This window comes from Trichechus manatus, unplaced genomic scaffold (assembly GCF_000243295.1).
Source record: "Trichechus manatus latirostris isolate Lorelei unplaced genomic scaffold, TriManLat1.0 scaffold00022, whole genome shotgun sequence".
NCBI classification, from domain to species: domain Eukaryota; kingdom Metazoa; phylum Chordata; class Mammalia; order Sirenia; family Trichechidae; genus Trichechus; species Trichechus manatus.
In genome coordinates, this window is record NW_004443958.1 from 8,557,718 (window position 1) to 8,577,395 (window position 19,678).

Below are 19,678 nucleotides of genomic sequence, written 5' to 3' on the forward strand. Positions count from 1 at the left end.
CTAGCAATTCAGTCCCTGAGGGAGTTTGGATGTGTCTATGGAGCTTACATGATCTTGCCTTGTACAAATTGTGCTGGCTTCCCCAGTATTGTATACTGTCTTACCCTTCAGCAAAGTTACCACTTATCTATTATCTGTTTAGTATTCCCCCCCAACCCCTCCAATCCCTCGTAACCAGTGAAGATTGTTCTTTTTTTGTGTGTAAACTTTTTCATGAGTTTTTACAGTAGAGGTCTCATACAATATTTATCCTTTTGTGATTGACTTACTTCACTCAGCATGTCCTCCAGTTTCCTCCATGTTATGAGATGCTTCACAGATTCATCATTGTTCTTTCTCATTGCATAATATGGAGTAAGATATTTAAATGGCCGTTTCTGTAATAGAGTTACAGGTTCCTGTTTGTTTTATTGCTGATGTTGCATGTCTACTTTTGGTGCAGAATTACTTGGACTAAGAAAGATGCCTTAGTACAATAAGAAATGATACATTATCATTATGCTTACAAGTAACTTGACAATTTTGGAAAATGTTTGCAGGGTGCCCCCGGATTAAAGGGAGAGCGAGGAGAACGAGTAAGTATCCTCTAGCTCTGTTTACTGGCCCAAGCTGGTTGCAGATTCTTCATTACCCAAGCTTCCTAAAGGTTGACCGTTTACTACCATGGTTATTCATTACTATTATATCATTCCTTCTCTCTGCTCTCTCCCCAACTCATTTGACTGTGAGCATATTTTCATCTGGAAAAAGCCTGTGGGCTGGAAGCCAGGGGAGTTAGTTTCTAGTTATATATCTGTTACTACCAGCTAAATGACCTTGGGCCCATTTCTGTAAGGATAAAATGAGAACCAAACTCGTCTAATGCCAAGGTGGACTTGATGAGGACATTACAGGTAGCCACTGACTTATGACGTATTCTAGTTATGACAAACTGCACTTATGACCGTCCTTTTTTTTAGTACATCTTATCATTAGTAATATGTATTACATACAGTGTTGCAGCATGTAACTTGCTGATGTTATCATTCTCAGATGTTCACTCGCAGATGTTCATTTTTATGATTTACTCTTCAGAACACTGCTGCATAGCATGCTATGGCCTGGTCTACAATGAAGTCAGTGTCTGTGTTGAGAGTTGTAAGGGATAGAAAGTTGGGCAGTGTTCAACTCTAATGATGTATGACAATTGAACTGCGCACGCGCCTGACAGCCATTACAACTCCAACTTGGTTGTTAAGACACCGACGCCAGCTTCATTGTAGACCAGGCATATAGTGTGATCTTATTCAGTGTTTTGTACCATTAGAAGCATCAGTTGTTCATATGAAATGAGGTATTCGACTTACGATGGAGTTGTCGGAATGGAACCCTGTTGTAAGTCGGGTACTACCTGTATATAATGAATGTGAAAGGGCTTTAGAAAAGTAAAAGCCCTATACAAATGCCAAATGGTGGAACAGGCTCGTGTTTTCTTTGATGGATCCATATTGGCCAGCAAGGCAATGGCAGGCACAGAATCAAAAAACTGGCCCTAGAACTTAAATCAGTTCATTTTAAGGGGCTTCTCTTTCCTTTCAGAAAGATTGTAGCTGCTAGTATAATTGGTCTATGGGCTGTGGAGAAAAAGCAGTGGCTTTATAATCTGAAGACCCCAGTCTCAGGTTATGCAATTACCTCTGTGGAACCTTGGACAAGTTGTTTTAATCGCTCAGCTATAAAATGGGTTTAACCTCCATCCTCTGAGTTGTTAATAGTATTAAATAAGCTGCTTCTTGAGAAAGTGCTGTATTTTATAAGCTCTAAAGAGCTGTAAATGAAGCATTAAATACATATGGGTTTGTTTCACAACTATTAAATTTTTTAGAGTCGGAGACCAGATACACTCACTTGACGTTTTCAATTTAATAAAAGCTCTCAGGAACTCTGGTGCTCAGGAATTTCTTGGTTCTTCTCAGCATGCACCATGGTGGTCAATCCTATCTCTTAGTAGGAGCTGAAGGGCTCAGATAGGAACGATGGGTCAATCAGATGTACTTCCTCACAGTCCTGGCCCTGTGGCTCAGGGCTGAGAGTCAGGATTATACTTTATCTCATCCAGGGAGACCTTCAATCTCAAGCCATGGTGAGGGCAGTGGCACGCCAGGTGTGCGAACAGCTCATCCAGAGTAAGTGCATTATAGTTACGATGTTGTTTTCCATTTCCCTTCCAAATGAGGCTTTCCCATGAGTGCAGTGACTAAGGAAAACTCTAGAGCTTTGCTTACGGCAAATGCATAACCTTTACAGATGGTCACCCCGATCCATCTACAAGATTACTACAGACAATCGTAGACTTCTACGGCAGTGGTTGTGGCTGTTGGTCATGGAGTTGATTCTGACCCACAGCGACTCTTACGTGACACAGTAGAACTGCCCCATAGGGTTTCCTAGGCTGTAATCTTTACGGGAGCAAATTGCCAGGTCTTTTTTCCTCTGAAGCTGTTGGGTGGTTCTAACCACTCAACTTTTGATTACAGCTGGATGCTCCTTACATCGATGGTACTGTGGCCAAATTCCTCTGTGTCATTTGTCCAAGAACTGTTCTTTGCCCATAAAAATGTAAAGATGTAGCTTGGCTGCCCAGATCAAATTCCTCCCTCATCTCTCCAAATGGATTAAAAAAAAATTTTTTTCAAGTGCTCAGCACTTGAAAGCTGCCAGACAGTGTCATCAGAAGCTGTCTCCAAAGAGATGATTCATGGTGTTGATTTCCAGTAACTCTAGATTTGAATCAGTGTAGCCTTCTGATCCATTTCACATGTATTATCCTTTTGGCTCTTCCTTTTATTCCTTTGGCTTTATGCCAAACATGCACACACATACACAACACTGGGATAGGCTTGATGTGACATTTGCTATGACACTTGGTCTTCATGCCAAAAATTACCGGAGCACACTTGATATGACATCTGTTTCATTTTTTTCATTTTAAACCTGAACTTTTCCACAGGACCATATTTCAGTTACTGATTTCCTGCCCATTTGCTTATATACACACCCGTTTTGCACATTTCCCCCTGCCCACTCATTAGAGACTTTATCTCAGTAATCTACCCAGAGGGTTTACTAGTGTGGGTCCTTCTCTTTGCCGGTAATTAGTTCAGTTCCAGGAAGATCTGAGGCCAAGTAGAGATGAAATATTTCTCTCAAACCCACCCAGCTCTAGCCTTGCTCTGTTGTCAAGCCCCCTACCTCTAGAGTTAACGTTACCATATCCACTTATCATTTATTTTAACCCAGGGAAGTTTGGAAGTTAAGCCAAGGGAGGCCTGCCAGTGTCCAAGAACCCTGTTGTCTGGATCTAAATTTCCATCTTCAGTTTTGAAATAAAGCCAGATGTGACCCTGGGGGAGACATGAGGTGAGGGTCTGCAGGAGTTAGAAGAGTGTTCAATGAAAACAGACACCTCAGGGCAAACGGATTACAAAGCTAACATTCTTCAGACAAAGTAACGCTCCCTACATTTTAACTTCATTTCATTATATATTATATTGCCCAAACTAAATACATGAGAGATCAAGAAACAGGAAGAATTCACCAGGTAAATGAAACTGTTCAAATTTAATGCCCAAATAGAAACTTTAAAAACACAATAAATTATAAAAGGGAAACTGAACATCAATCACTTTTGAGGTAGAATGCATCCAAAGCTAACCTGTATCTTAGATTGTTTTGTAGGTTTCTTATTTTGAGTATACAATGTAAATGAACAGATTTCTTTTAAGTAAACCTAAGGGTTAAATTCTAATATGACTCATGACAGATATGAGGAAGATTTCACAATCCTTGCTGTCTCATTCCACTGTAGAATAAACATTTTGCATGAATATATGATTATTAAAAACATGCCCTAAAAATTGAGGGTTCAAACCAATTCTCCAATTCCTGTGAATGACTTCTAGGCGGAGCCTAGACAAGAATGCAGAAGCAAGTAAGTAAAATAGAGAATCCCTGCCTGTCACTGCAGCTGTGAGGGACAGAAATAGAGGAGACTGTAGGTAACTTTATCACTGATGGAGCCCTCGTGGGTGCAGTGGTTGAGAGCTCGGCTGCTAACCAAAAGCTCAGCAGTTTGAATCTACCAGCCGCTCCTTGGAAACCTTATAGAGCAGTTCTATCCTGTCTTGTAGGATCACTATGAGTTGGAATCGACTTGATGGCAGTGGGTTTGGGTTTTAGTTGTTTGTTTTAATCATCAATGCCCATCCTAACTCAGAGTCTGTCTTTCTGGTACCTCAGCCCTCTTTCCAAACATTGCCTCAGCTTTCTCTGGACTTCTCATTTTGTTCCTTTTGCTCCCACTCAGAACTTGATTTATCAGTTAGCATATAATCACTGGAGTCCGTGGGTGATACAAATGGTTAACATCCTCTGCTGCTAATCAAAAGGTTAGAGGTTTGACTCTATTCAGAAGTACCTTGGAAGAAAGGCCTGGTTATCTACTTCTGAAATATCAGTCATTGAAAACCCTGTGGAGACCCCCAAAACGATTGCCCTGAGATAATGTTTAAACCTTAAACCAAAAATATCCCCTGAAATCTTCTTAAAACCAAACAGTAGTTTAGTGTAACTTTTAAGAAAGATCTCCCTTGAGCATTATGCTCTTTTAAGAACCATCTATATGGGATCAAATTGACAACAGCAACTGGAAAGATTAGATAGGAAGCTTAGGGGGCAGTGACTTTATGTCACTGGAGGAGGAACAACTCAGAAAAGGAGGGTGAGAATGGTTGCACAACTCGGAGAAGGTAAGCAGTGTCACTGAATTGTACATGTAGAAACTGTTGAATTGATGTATGTTTTGCTATATATTTTCTCAACAACAATAAAATAAAGTAAACACACAAAGAAGTTAAAAACAAAAAAAAGAAAACCCACCGGAGCACAGTTCTCCGCTGATACAATATGGGACCACCATGAGTTGAGGTTCACTCGACAGCAACTGTTTTTTGTTCTTGTTTTTTTAAATATAATTTCTAACAAGCTCAGTTATCTGTTTTTTAGCCCACAGCTGATTAGAAGAATTAGGCTAGAAAGGGTTATAGGGAAAGCTGTGCAAGGCCAATGTAATGACAGCTGGTGAACTGGTTAACAGCCCCCTGGTTGAAGGAGGAAGCTGCAAAAGCAGATGTGGAAATGTCTTACTCCACGCAAACCGTAGTGGATGTGCCTCATGAAAGCCCTGGAGCCAGCAGGAGGTGATTCCTAGTGACAGTCAGTGTCCTCTGTGTAAGGAAAGAATGTATCAGATATATTTTAAAAATAATTCCTCAAAAAATGATTACTATTTTTTATTTAGGTTTGAATGATTGAAAAGGGATAGGTAATTGTCATCTAGAAAATTCACTTATGTGGGAAAAAATCTCATCCCCTGATGATGCTGGAAAAATGGGGCATTGTGGTATCAAGTACTTTATAAATCTATACTTATAATTATTAAAATGCACTCTTTCAGATATAACTAAGTTATGGGCTTAGGGGAGAGAGAGCCTGATGTTTTTAATAAAGCTAGTGAGAGATTCTGCAGCCAGGACCCAAGTAAAGTTTCCTGCAGAAAGGCTTGGCAGCTAAGAGATCAATTGAGATGGAGCACTTGTCTGGGTTGGGAAAAAAGACAAAATAACTTGGGGGGACATTGCTGGAGAAAAAGGCAGCTGGGCGAGGGTTTAGGGGTCAGATAAATGTTGACAGTAAAGATAAAATTTATGACTTCTGCTCAGTGATGTTTACTGAGATGCTGGGGTGAAGTGTGCAATTCCAAACACCTAGATACAAGCTAGATGTTATCCAAAGTAAAATGTAAAAAATTGTTTAAGTTGGAAATCAACATAGTTCAGATGAATGCGCTTTTCCTCTTCGTGGTGTCTAACAGAATTCTTAGCAGCCTTAACAAAGAATCCCCCAACCCTCCCTTCCTTTGTGTGACTATTCACTGAATGCTGTCTTTGTGCTGTTGCATCTCAGGTCACATGGCCAGGTTCACAACCATCCTCAACCAGATTCCCAGCCACTCCTCATCAGTCCGGACCATCCAAGGGCCTCCTGGGGAGCCTGGGAGACCAGGCTCTCCTGGAGCCCCTGGTGATCAAGGACCCCCAGGTTCACCAGGCTTCCCAGGAAATGCAGGCGTGCCCGGGACCCCAGGAGAACGAGGTAAGCTGGTCCACTCTTTTCACTGGAACTCCTCAGAGGAAGGTACAGGGAAGCAGTGCATAGCCATGATGTTTATACAGTGGCAAATGCCTGAAATAACAGACCTAAATTAGTTCTAAGAAGCCCTGGTGGTGCAATGGTTAAGCGCCTGGCTCCTAACCTAAAGGTTGGAACTCACATAGCAGCTCCTTGGGAGAAAAGACGTGGCAATCTGCTCTCGTAAACATTACAGCCTAGGAAATTCTATGGGGCAGTTCTACTCTGTCCTGTAGGGTCATTATGAGTAGGGATTGACTTGGCGGCACACGGCAACAAATTAATTGTAACCAATCTACTCTTCAGCCCTTGTGTATTTGTCCCAGAGACTGACAAAATTGAGCAATCTACAAAGTATTTATCAAGAGCCACATTTGCTTGTATGAAAGAGGAGAGTCATCATCCCCAACTCACCTATAAGAGGTCTTTAAGTGAAGGAATGAAAGGTTCCCCCTCCACTAATTCTAATGAATGAATTAAGAAGTGTTCCCTCTACTGGAAGAAATAGAAAATGATGCCCCTCTCTGGGCAGAGGCAGCATCTCTCATAAGACTTGGCAAGCAGAGAAGTGCACTCCTCAGGTCTGGTGCCTTTTTTGTGCAGTGTCCAGACTGGGCAACCAACAGGCAATGCTAGGGAGAGTAATGAGGCACATTGACATATGGTTCACATATGCCTAGGTAGACTGTGCCAGCTCTACACGTCAAATAAATAACTGTGTGTGGCTCATCTTCCTATAATATGAGGCAGAGTTTTATGTCATAGTTTCATGGGTCGATATTTTGTCTTTCCTACTGAAGTGTCTTTAGAGTAGAGATCCTACTTGGCCTTTTCTTCTGCCCTCTACAGATCTTAGCAGTATTGGGCACATACAATAGTAAGACTCCTTTGATTGAATTTCACCGGTTTCGATAGTTGACCAAGATCTCCCACTCCAGAAACAGATAAAAGTTGGTATTTGCATATTAAGCACTAAGAAAATAATGAGAAAAAGAAACAGCTGTAAAAACAGTGTTTTCTGAGATACACTTTCGAGAATGCAGATTTGCAGAAAAGCGAAATGTTATCTGTCTGCTCTGTGAACCATATTGTATTGGTGAGATTTTTAAAATTTGGAATGTAAAGTACGGATTAGAAGGGTAACATTTGGCCTTCATTCTTGATCCATACCAACAGGTCATGTGCATTGCTGCGTGTGAACATTTGTTCTCAATGTTCTTCCCTCTTTGGAAATGCTCTTTGCATCTCCTGTCTTATATATATCTTACTCTTCCAGTTTAACTCCTGACTCTTGCATGAAGTTTTTTTTTGATCACCCCAGAGCATAAATGTCTCCTCCCGCTGAACACAAGATGTGCTCACTGTCTGCCCCACCCATGTGTTAGTGAGCAGCTGGATTGCCTAGGGCAGGGATTGGGGCTGAAATGCTTTGCAGGATGCTCTGCACATAGTAGATACTCACTAAATAGTTACTGCGTTGATTGTGACCCAGTTCTGATTTCTTTTCTATAGGTTTTGCCCTGCGCCAGAGTGCTAAATCAGCAAACATAGAAACCCAAAACCAAACCTGTTGCCGTTGAGTGGATTCCAACTCATAGCAACCCTATAGGACAGAGTAGAACTGCCCCATAGAGTTTCCAAGGAGCAGCTGCCCCATAGAGTTTCCAAGGGTTCAAACTGCCGACCCTTTGGTTAGCAGCTGAGCTTCTATCCACTGTGCCACCAGGGCTGCAAGCAGATGTAGAGAAGGGTGTAATTCCTTTGCAACACACTAAAGATCTGCCAGCCAGGAAGGTGGCCACCTCCATCAGCAAGGCACCCTATAATGGATAAACTGTGACTCAGGGAGCCCAGAGCCAGCACCTGTCTCATTTTCTAATTCTGAGACACTCTCGACAAGTCACAAGTTGTCTTTACTGGTTTTGGAGAGTCTGGCCCCTTTCTCGCCAGATGGAGACTTTCTTGCATTGCAAGACTCCTTGAGTGATTAGATCAGAGGAGTTCACAAACTGTGGCCCAGACAACCCTTGGAAATACGATTTTCCATGATGTAATTTCCTTACATACCTATAGATATATATCCCTAAAGGGTATAGTAGACAAGTAAAATCCTGTATTTCACGAATACATAGAGGAGGACAGTAAGACAGAAAGTGAGAAATGCTTTTTGAGCATGTGCAAAGGTGATTCCAGTGGCTTACCTATTGAAGAGTGTGTCTTTGGGTTTACTGTTTTTGTTATTAGGTGCCATCGAGTTGATTCCAACTAGTAACAAACCCACATGACAGAGCAGAATTGCCCCATAGGGTCTCCTAGGCTGTAGTCTTTACAGGAGCAGATGTCCAGATCTTTCTGCTGTGTAGCCATTGGGTGGGTTTGAACCGCCAACTTTTCGGTTAGCAGCTGACAGTGCTTAACTGTTGCACCACCAGGGATCCTTTTGTGTTTACTAAAGTAGGGTTTATCCTACAGCACCTAGGAGGGGCTGACATTCCTCTTTTATTCCTTGAACTGTGACCATTGGGTGCTGGCTATTCTTGACCTTAACCCTTCTCGAACCATGGCCTTGTGTGATTCCAACTATGTTTCCTTGCTAATAGATCCATTTCTAATTCTGATCTCTGTGTGTCAGTCCTAGATGATTAATCTGTTTATTTCCTTACTCCATTTAGTTAAACTTTCATTGTCCACACTGGTATCTTGAACCATGTATTAACCCAGTCAGCCTCAAGTTTGCTGGTCAATAGTTCACAAAGTTTCTTTTATTTACTTAAAAAGAACTAGAAAGTGTACCTGATTTCAATCTTCAGGCAATTCTTTCAGTTTCCATGATTCTTCAGAAATTATTAGATCAAAGAAACTATCCAAGTAATGATTTTATGTTTAGGTTGTATAGCCATAACAGCTGGAATTCATATCTGGTTGTTTTGTATAATAAATCAACAAATATTTATTGAATTCAGGGTTTATGCAAGACTTTTGGCTTGGCAGTGTGTGAGATAATACTATTATTTTTGGCTTTCACTTATTAAGCACCAATTACATCTGCCAGTTATTGTGCTCAGTCCTGTACACGCACTATCTTGTTTGGGTAAAATGGAAGATGTGGTTTGGATAAGGAAGGGACATGAAAACCTTAGTGAATGTATAAGAAGGCAGCTCCTAAATTCTAATTGAGTTATGTGGAAAGTAAATGCTGTTGGAATTTAGAGGAAGACATCATTGTGCCCTTTGATAAGGAAGGGTGCTAGAGTTTAAGTTAAGGAACTACTAAGTCTAAATTATGAGGCATTGGTGGTTCAGTGGTAGAATTTTTTACCTTCCATGCTGGAGACCTGGGTTTGAATCCTGGCCAATGCACCTCATGTGCAGCCACTATCAGTCTATCATTGGAGGCTTGCATGTTGCTGTGACACTGAACAGGTTTCAGCTGAGCTTCCAGATTGAGAAGGACTAGGAAAACAGACCTGGCAGTCTACTTCTGAAAATCAGCCAGTGAAACCCTATGGATCACAATAGTCCTATCCCCAACTAATCCGGGGGATGGTGCAGGGCTGGGCAGTGTTGCATTCCATTGTGTGTGGGGTCACCATGAATCATGGGCTGACTCCATGACAGCTAACAACAAAAATGTAAAGAAAGACAAAATTTAAGAAACAATTTTTAACAGCGTAATTCATGTATGTAATTGGTCTTATGATATCATACACATGAAAAATGTTGAATTGGTAAATATGTTTTTTTACATTTTTTACAACAATTAAAAAAAAACAACTCAGAAAAAAATAATCAGTTTCTTTTCAGTCCTGAGGTTCTATGGTTAACCTGGAAAAGAAGGACTTTGTTTCAGAAAGTGAGAAAAGGAGGAGGGAGAAGGATGGGGAGATGCATACAACTGAACTCCCCCAAGCAAACACAAGTAGAGAAAGGATCAGCCTTGCTCTGATCTCCACAAATAAATGACACCTCCTTTCAGAGACTCAGACATGGCAGCCCGGGCAGGGGAATGCTATGCATACACAAAGGCTAAACCTGGGTCCCTAATACTCGTGCTAAACTGTGAATCAACAGGGCTGAGAAGTCTAGAGAAAAATCTGAGTTCCAGAATGACTCAGAGCTGGGAGGGAGAAGTAGCCCCTTGTGTTTATTATTCCTGTGGTTGAAAAGAGCTGTTGGAGTTGAAGATAAATTTGGCAGAAAACTTTGGTCCCAAATTCAAAATAAAAGCAAAGCCAGGAACCCGTAATGGTAATGATAATTTCTGTGAAACTTTTTAATGTGCCTTGTATCCTGGTTTATTCTCTAGTTAATTTTTTTTTATATAAATCAACTTGATTACAGATAGAGGGCCAGTAGAGCTTTCAGTATAATTTGCTGGCTAGCACTAAAATAGGTAATGTTGTATTATAGTTGACATTCAATTGCATGAGATAAGGTCTTTCTTTTTACTGCTGTTAAAAATCTGCTAAAATACGTGTTTGCCTTCTTCCTCCTCTGGATCCCCATGCCTACCTCTTGTCTGTCTCCTGAAAGATGAACTCCAGACAAATAAAGTTTCCTCTTTTCTTACTCAATATTTATCTGGTAGAGTCCAATTCGAATGTCCTTTAGTACCAGACTGTTCTCTGAAGATTTGATGTGTTTTCCTAATGCATGGTCACCTTAAGGCATTGGCAATGATTGCTTTTTTTTTTTTTTGAATCATCTTTTTTTCTATTACAAAGTGACTCTTTACATTGATCATGGCTGCAGAGAGAATCTCTCTTTAGTGATCTATTGGTGAAATTACTATAAAACAACAAACATATATGATCTTAGTTTTTGTGGGTTAGGAGATTTGGAGATGGGTTAACTGGTGGTTCTGGCTCAGAATCTCCCAAGAGTTGCAGTCAAGATGGCATCTGGGTCTAGGATCACAACAGAGGGTTCTGGACAGAGCTGGAGAAGGATGTAGAACAAAATTCTAACTCACAAAAAAAGGACCAGATTTACTGGCCTAAAGGAGACTGGAGAAGCCCCAAGAGTATGGCCCTCAGACACCCTTTTAGCTCAGTGGTGAAGTCATCTCCGAGGTTCACCGTTCAGGCTGGGAGTGGACAGCCCCATAAAACGGGACTGATGAGGTACAGCAGTCCAGGGACAGGGGCCAGAAGGCAGAAGGGGACAAGGAAGCTGGTGATAGGGAACCCAAGGTTGAGTAAGGATAGTATTGATGTATTGTGAGGTTGTTAACCATTGTCATAGGGCAACATGTGTACTAACTGTTAAATGAGAAACTATTTTGTTCTGTAAGCTTTAATCTAAAGTGAGAATAGCAGCATAATTGGAGGAGCCTGGTCAATGTCACTGAACTGTGCATGTAGAAATTTTTGAAATGGTGTATCTTTGGCTATGTATATTTTCACCAAAAAAATAAAGGTCGAGAAGGGAGAGGGTTGACATGTTGTGGGGTTGTTAACCAATATCATAAAACCGTATGTGTACTGCTGTTTCATGAGAAACTATTTGTTCTGTAAGCCTTCACCTGAACTACAATAAAAATTAAAAAAAGATGGTATCCAGGTCTTCAGTCATCTAAAAGTTTGTCTGTTGCTGAAGGATTTCCTTCCAAGCTCATTCATGTTACTGTTGGCAGGCATTTCAGTTCCTCACTGGCTATTGGCAGGAAATCTCAGTTCGTCATCCTGTGGGCCTTTCCGTAGGGGTGCTTGAGTGTTCTCACAACATGGCTGCTGCTTTCCTCACAGCAAGTGCACGAAGAGAGAGCACAGAGAAGGCCACAATGCCTTTGTTTACCTGGTCCCAGAAGTCACCAACTTTCATGTTCATAATATTCTGTTTGTTGGAAGTGATACACTAGCCCACTCCCCTCTCAGAGGGGAATTAGGATTTACATTTTGGATAGAGGAGTATCGAACAATTTGTGAACATATTTTTAAGCCATCACATGCCTCTAAATTAAACCAAAGCCTTCTGAGCTCACAGTGAAACAGGGTGATGTTGCCATACCCGAGAATAATTTCCAAGCAGTATGACTTCTAGGAAACTGAAAAATGAGGGGCCCTTGTGAAGGGCTGGCTCACTGTGTTCTCTGCCTGTTTCCACCATTTAAATGGGCATTTTTTCTCTCTCCTGCCACCTTTAAAAACGTTCAAATGCCAAATGTAGCTTCTTAGAGGGCGATAGGAGATGTAGATTTAGGCACTTGAAAAGAGTAGCACCTACTGGGAAAGAGTTTTTGTAGAACACTAACATCTTTTGTGTTCCTGCTGTCAAATTAATTATAGTCAAGATAAGATCATTTTCCAAACAAAGACAATGAATGAAAAAAAAATCATTGACAGATCAAAATTACAATCAAATCATGTCCTCCTCCCTTATAAAGAGTAGAATATGATTTTATTATAATAACAAAAAGCTGTCACTTGGTTTTATCTTCTCTTTGCCATGGAAGCTAATATAATTGTTTCTGAAGCTTAAAACTTTTTGAAAATCTTAAATTGGAGCATCTATATAGTAGGTCTTTGCATTGGATTTAAGTCCAATGGTTAGAGTAATGGGTCCCTAAACCAGAAAAAAACCAAACCTGTTGCCGTCGAGTCAATTCCGACTCTAGCAACCTTATAGGACAGGGTAGAATTGCCCCCATAGAGTTTCCAAGGGGCACCTGGTGGATTCAAACTGCTGACCCTTTGGTTAGCAGCCATAGCTCTTAACCATTACGCCACCAGGGTTTCCATTGAGTCCCTAGGTAGTGCAAATGGTTTGCACACAAGTACTTAAAGGTTGGAGGTTCAAATCCACCCACTGGTGCATGGAAGAAAGGCCAGGAGATTTGCTTCTGTAAAGATTAAAAAACAAACAAACCCATTGCCGTCCAGTCGATCTCAACTCATAGCGACCCTGTAGGACAGAGTAGAACCGCCCATAGGGTTTCCAAGGCTGTAATCTTTACGGAAGCAGATTGCCACATCTTTCTCCAACAGAGAGGCTGGTAGGTTGAAACCACTGACCTTTTGGTTAGCAGCTGAGCACTTTAACCACTACAGCACCAGGGCTCCTCCCGTAAGGATTACTGCCAAGAAAACCCTATGGAGCAGTTCCACTCTGTAACATATGGGATCACCTCACCAAATGGAATCATCTTGATGGCAGTGGGTTTGGGTTTTGTTTTTGTTTTTGGAGTAATGGATATTGTGCAACAGCTACCTACAGTACATTCTTCTTATGGCAATGACAGAAGCACAAGAGGGTAACCAAAACACAGAAGCACATTTCAGGCACCTGTTCATGCCATTTCTGCTAACATCCTACTGATCAAAGCAAGTCTCATGGCCAAGTCCAAATCCAAGGGGCAGGAAAATGGTTGAGACCATGGATGCATAATTCTATTATAGAGTTGTGAAGAACCACGAATTCAGGCTACCACATTCTTCATACACACCTTATCCTTTTCACAGTGGTGAATTGCTGATCCCTGTATGTGCCCTGTTCTCGTACCTTATGTGGATTTGCATATGTTCTTCCCACTCTCCAGAACCCTCTTCCTTCCTCTGACGTTCTTAAACTCAAACTTTAAAAATTCATCTCGGGAGTCACCTCTCCAGACCACCCTTTCCACATCATGGTTTGGTGGTTGGTCAATGTCTTCGTTTCTACCAAAGAAGCACTGGACTTGAGCCTAGACTGAGTTAAGATGTCCCTGGTTTGTGCTTCCTTAGCCCCAAGCACATGTCTCCATCACAGCATTTTCCCATTATATTTGTTGATGTACTTATCTGTCGTTCCAGCTGGACTGTGAGCTCCTTTTACCTCTGCATCCCCTACGCAGAGCCTGAACAAATATGTGATAAATGAATAGACGGCTGATGACAACCTTGTTAGTGTCTGACACATACCATTTAGTACCAGGTAGAATATACTTTCTTGAATTGACCTTTCATAATTTCACCTCTGTTAATCCTGTCTCACCAAAGAGGCTACAGTCTCCCCAAAGACCACATTTGATGCATATTTTCTTTGTATTCCTCATAATATCTGAACTACGATAGTTATTTCATGAATTATTAAGGATTTATGGTGTTGATTACCTCCTGGCAGGCTTTTTGGCTGCCATTCCTCATTTACCCTAGAGCCATAATAAAAGCAGAAGCCCATGTGGTTAATATAGTGCAACAATCCTGAGACCTTCTGTTAATAGCCAGATACTGCCAAGATAACAATATCAGCATTTTTCTTTCAAGTCATTATCATATAAATTCAGCCAGAAAATTAAAGTGAGATTTTTCAGTAGGAGTTTTGATTATGCTAGATAGGATTTTATAATGTGTGTTTGTACGTATACACACACACACATATATACGTATGAAATTCCCCCCTTTTTTTCTGAATGTAGGAATATGCTTTACAATTTCCTAGATTTCTAAGCATTGAACATAAGCATGTGAAATGGAAATATGTCATGTACTAGTTCATGCGATACAACTAAAGCTGTTTAGATTAACTATGATAAATGGCTTTTAATGAATTTTGTGACATAGCTTTTAAAGCAACAACTTTTAAATATAAATGCACTTTTATAGCTGGTAAAAACAAATAGAAAAGATACATTCATGAACTTTTTCCATTTCTGTTGGAAATGTAACTTTGGCATTACTATGTAAATAGAGCAAAGTAATTTGACTTTTCTGGATTTCTTTACTAGTTAGGAAAAACACAATGAGGAACCCAGATATAAGATGTATTTATCTTTTTTTTAATTTTTAAAACCCCACTTTTATTTGCTACATCACATACTATTAAAAAATCTTCAGAATTCATTAATAAAATATATCTTCATTTCAAAAATAAACATTGAGGTTGGAAGTCATTTTCATTGCTGGAGAGTTGGTCAGTATTTCAAAGGGCAGTGAGCATTTATTCTGATGGCCCATACCCAAGCTATCAGCAACTTTGAAAATAAACACATTTACCGTCAAAACTCACCAAGTCTCTAAATATCAGCTCCATGTTTCCCAAGTCCCCATTTTTCTGATTTTATTTCTCTGTGTATATATTCTTTTTTCTTTTTTTTTCTATTGTACTTTAGGTTTACAGAGCAGATTAGTTTCTCATTAATTAATACACATGTTGTTTTGTGACATTGGTTGCCAACGCCATGACATGTCAACACTCTCCCCTTCTTTACCTTGGGTTCCCTATTACCAGCTTTCCTGTCTCCTCCTTCCTTCTCCTCCTTGCCCCTGGGCTGGTGTACCCATTTAGTCTCATTTTGTTTTATAGGCCTAATCTTTTGTTGAAGGGAGAACCTCAGGAGTGACTTCAGTACTGAATTAAAAGGGTGTCCAGGGACCATACTCTCAGGATTTCTCCAGTCTCTGTCAGACCAGTAAGTCTGGTCTTTTTTTGTGAGTTAGAATTTTGTTCTACATTTGTCTTCAGCTCTGTCTAGGACTCTCTATTGTGATCTCTGTCAGAGCAGTCGGTGGTGGTAGCCGGACACCATCTAGTTGTGCTGGGCTCAGTCTGGTGGAGGCTGTGGTAGTTGCGGTCCATTAGTCCATTAGACTAAACTTTCTCTTGTGTCTTTGGTTTTCTTCATTCTCCCTTGCTCCAGATTGGGGTGGGGGTGGGGATCAGTGGAGTATCTTAGATGGCCACTCACAAGCTTTTAAGACCCCAGATGCTACGCGCCGAAGTAGAATGTAGAACATTTTCTTTATAAACTGTGTTATGCTGGTTGAGTTGATGTCCCCCAAGACCATGGTCCCCAGCCTTCATCCCAGTAATTCAGTCCCTCAGGGAGAAGATGGAGTTTTCTTAATAATGGACTCTTTTTGCTTATTACAAAGAGCTGTTGGCCCTAGCACGCTTTGTTTTAAACTCTGTAAACCCTGGCTTTTTCCCAGTGCCCTGACACAGCTCTTTTCTCTTCCAAGACTGAAGAGTATCATAATGCTTTCCAGTTCTGCAAGGAATGGAGACCCAACTCTAATTTAAATATCATCAACTGGTTGGATACTTAATTAAATGATGAACCTGAAATGTTCATTTTTAAGCCAGAAAAGTTGGCCCCTTTTTCTACTGATTTTGAATAATTTATAATTTTCCCAGTAGTGCTGAAAATAATATAATGGCATTTAAGGAAAAACAATAAAAATTTTGGAGCTGAAAGCGATAGATTGGCATTTGGCCTGACATTCTTATGTATCAAAATGTCAGTGGCAAAACTGAGTGGACAAAAAAATGAGGATTCCTGGTGCCTGATTGAATATCCTTTCCTTTCTGCCAGTGACAGGCAGGTGTGCACAGAACCTGCAAAGAACTACAGTGCGTTGATGTGCACTGATGGGTTGTCTGCCTCATCTTTTTAGTCTCTCCTACCTTTTTAACTTCCATTCTCCCTCCTTCACCTCCTTCCTCACTGCTCCACTTCCTTCTTCCCTCTCACTGCCCAAATTTAAGGTATCAAATTTAGATGTCAGTGGTCCAAAGACCAAAGGACTCCCTGCCTATATTGCCTTGTCTCTAATTAACTTATAGAAAAACCTGAAGTTCAGAATATCCTGTTGTCTTGATTTTGATCTGACCATGGCTTCCTTTGACCACTGGAGAGCCTGACTTAATGATTCAACACATTTTCCTCTGGCTTCTCTATGCACCTCGCACAGTGCTTATTGGTGGATGTATATGGAGAGAGATTTATCTCAAGGAAATGGCTCACGCAGTTGTAGAGGCTGGATAGTTCCAAGTCCGTGAGTCAGGCACCAGGCTGAGGCTTCTCCTGACTCACGTAGCTGCAGGGGCTGATGAGCTCAAGATCAGCGGGTTAGATGGCAGGCTACTGGCTCAAGTCCCAAGAACGAGAGGTCAGATGATGACAAGCTGGATGCCAGAAACAGAGTAATCAAGCAAGCTTTGCCAGAACGTCCATATATATATTGGATGCAGGCCACACCCCCAAGGAAACTCCTCTTGCAACTGATTGGCTGATCATATTAGATCACATCATGGAGGATAACAACATCATTACATAACTGCCAAACTATATCATTATATAACTGGCAAACCACTGAGAATCATGGCCCAGCCAAGTTTGACATACAACCTTAACCATCACAGTGGGGTTGAGATTGCAGGACTCCAGCTTGCCTTTGTTAATTGTATTGCTTTGTGGTACCCAGCAGGGGCAGATCCAGGTTTTGCGGGGCCTGAGCTTAAATAATTTGGGTTCCTTTCTTCAGAAAAAGAGTTTAAAACACAAGATTAGGTATAGGATATTGAAAGGGGTTCATGGAAATGAGGGGCCAGACCGAAACTCCTTAGTCTGGCACACAAAGCTTGCCATGACCTGGCCAAGACTAGCCTCATATTCTACCACTTCCCAACCTACAGCTTTCCAAAGTTATACCAAACAATTTTTCTAGTCTCTTAGGCATACCCTGGAGTTGTGGCACAGTGGTTAAGAGCTTGGCTGCCACCCAAAAGGTCAGCAGTTTGAGTCCACCAGCTGCTCGTTGGAATTGACTCGATGGCAACAGATTCAACAGGCATGCCCTAAGGAGCCCTGGTGGCTTATTGGTTAAGCACTCAGCTGCTAACGAAAAGGTTGGTGGTTCGAACTCGCCCAGTGGCTCTACAGGAGAAAGTCTGGCAATCTGCTCCCATAAAGATTGCAGCCTAGAACCCAGTGGGGTAGTTCTGCTTTGTCACATGAGGACCCGCTATGAGTTGAAGTCAACTTGATGCCACCTAACAAGACAGACATGCCCTGTTCTCTCTCCTCTCAAGCCATTGCGCACGCGGTTCCCTTTGCCCACAACGTCCATCTGCCCCATATTTGTGTGGCTAATGCCTGCTTTTCAGAGATCAGCTATATTAGAAAGCCTTCTGAGATTGACCACAGATACTTTAATTCTGTGCTCTCATATTCTGTTATAGCTGTTCTCACACTGCATTGTAACTACTGGTTTATTTGCCTCTTTTCTCTACAGTGACCTGTTACAAGGCAGGAAGGGTGTTTTTGCCTCTGAATTCTCAGTACCTGGTAGAAGGACTGGGCTAGTCAGTTTGCTCTCAGATCCGTCACCTACCTTCCCGTGTTTTAGCAGATATCACAGGAAGCTGTTTCCAAGCTCCCTTACTTTCTGCCTCCTGGACAGGTTCAATCAATGAGAGGAATTGAGGAAGATTGGAGAGTAGAAAGAGGGGAGAAGCCAAGGTATTTCTTCTCTCACCTCATCCCTGCCTTGTCTGGAAACTCCAGTTGTGGCTGCAACCCCTCTTGGCTCCTGCTTCCACTGGACATCTCCCCGTCTGATTCTCGATCTACCAGAGGCCCCATGATCTGAGCTCTAGTCACACCATTTGTTCTCATTGTACCTATACTCCTAAGGGTGATAGTGGCTTCCTGCTCTTTAATCATCTTTACTTGGCTTCTCAGCACAGTGTTTATTGGTGGAGTTAAGATTTTCAGGACTCCAGTGTGCCTTCATTAATTGTATTGCTTTGTAGCACCTGGCATCATCCTCTTTACTTGGTTTCTCAGCTTGTCTATCGCCCATGTAGCCAAGTCCCTGTAATAAATTTCCTCTGCCTAAAAGATGAGAGTGATTTATCTCCCCCTGACTGACCCCTTAATTATAAAGGCATAGTAGATGTCCAGTTGTTATATGATACAGGCATATAAGAGCAGCCTCTAGCAAGTGTTGCAAAATTTGTTTTGCATTTAAAACAACCATGTGTTTTCCAACTTTGGCCACCTTAGCACAAAGCATGGATCTCCACATACTGGTACTATCCCATAGACCCAGCATGTAGAAATAACAGAGACTCTGGCAAAGGGCATAAAATATTGGTTGAATTGAATTTAATTAATCTGCCATCTTGTAGCTGCCCAGGATCTCCCATCTAGCAGACAATCAAAGATGTTCTGAATGAAAAACAGGCTATGTTCTCAGTTTATCACCAGCATTTCCCAGGCAACAGACAATAACACAGCTGAAGGTTTGCCTCACACTCTGTGACTTTTTGATACCATAAGAAGGAAAGCGTTACCCAAGCCTTGTGTAGCTGCCTGGACATAGATCCTGGGAGTTCCTCAGAATGGCTAGGGTCAAGAAGGAGTGACTCGGCTCCCTGGAGTAGCATGAGAAGCCAGCCTGGTGCTGAGTGTAATCAGGAGGCCATAGAAATGAGTCAGCTTTCTCTACTGAGAGTCCAAGAGGGAAATAAAGAAATTAAGAAACAGACAACCAAGGGCCAGACTTTGGATGTGGAATCAGTTGTGAGCTGGTTAAATCCTCTTAAAATCAGCCCCAAATCCAGTACAGCTAGATGGTGCCCGGCTACCGCCGCTGACTGCTCTGACCAGGATCACAACAGAGGGTTCTGGACAGAGCTGGAGAAGGATGTAGAGCATAATTCTAACTCACACACACAAAAAAAAGAC

General features: G+C 41.5%; 1 protein-coding gene across 1 annotated transcript in view; it reads left to right on the forward strand.

Moving 5' to 3' along the window:
• COL14A1 (collagen type XIV alpha 1 chain) overlaps positions 1-19,678 on the forward strand; it is a 266,930-nt gene that overhangs the window by 226,439 nt on the left and 20,813 nt on the right. The window contains exons 44-46 of the mRNA XM_023728170.1: positions 540-575; positions 2,099-2,165; positions 6,004-6,192. Coding sequence (XP_023583938.1) covers positions 540-575; positions 2,099-2,165; positions 6,004-6,192 — 292 coding nt within the window. The remainder of the gene's footprint in view (positions 1-539; positions 576-2,098; positions 2,166-6,003; positions 6,193-19,678) is intronic.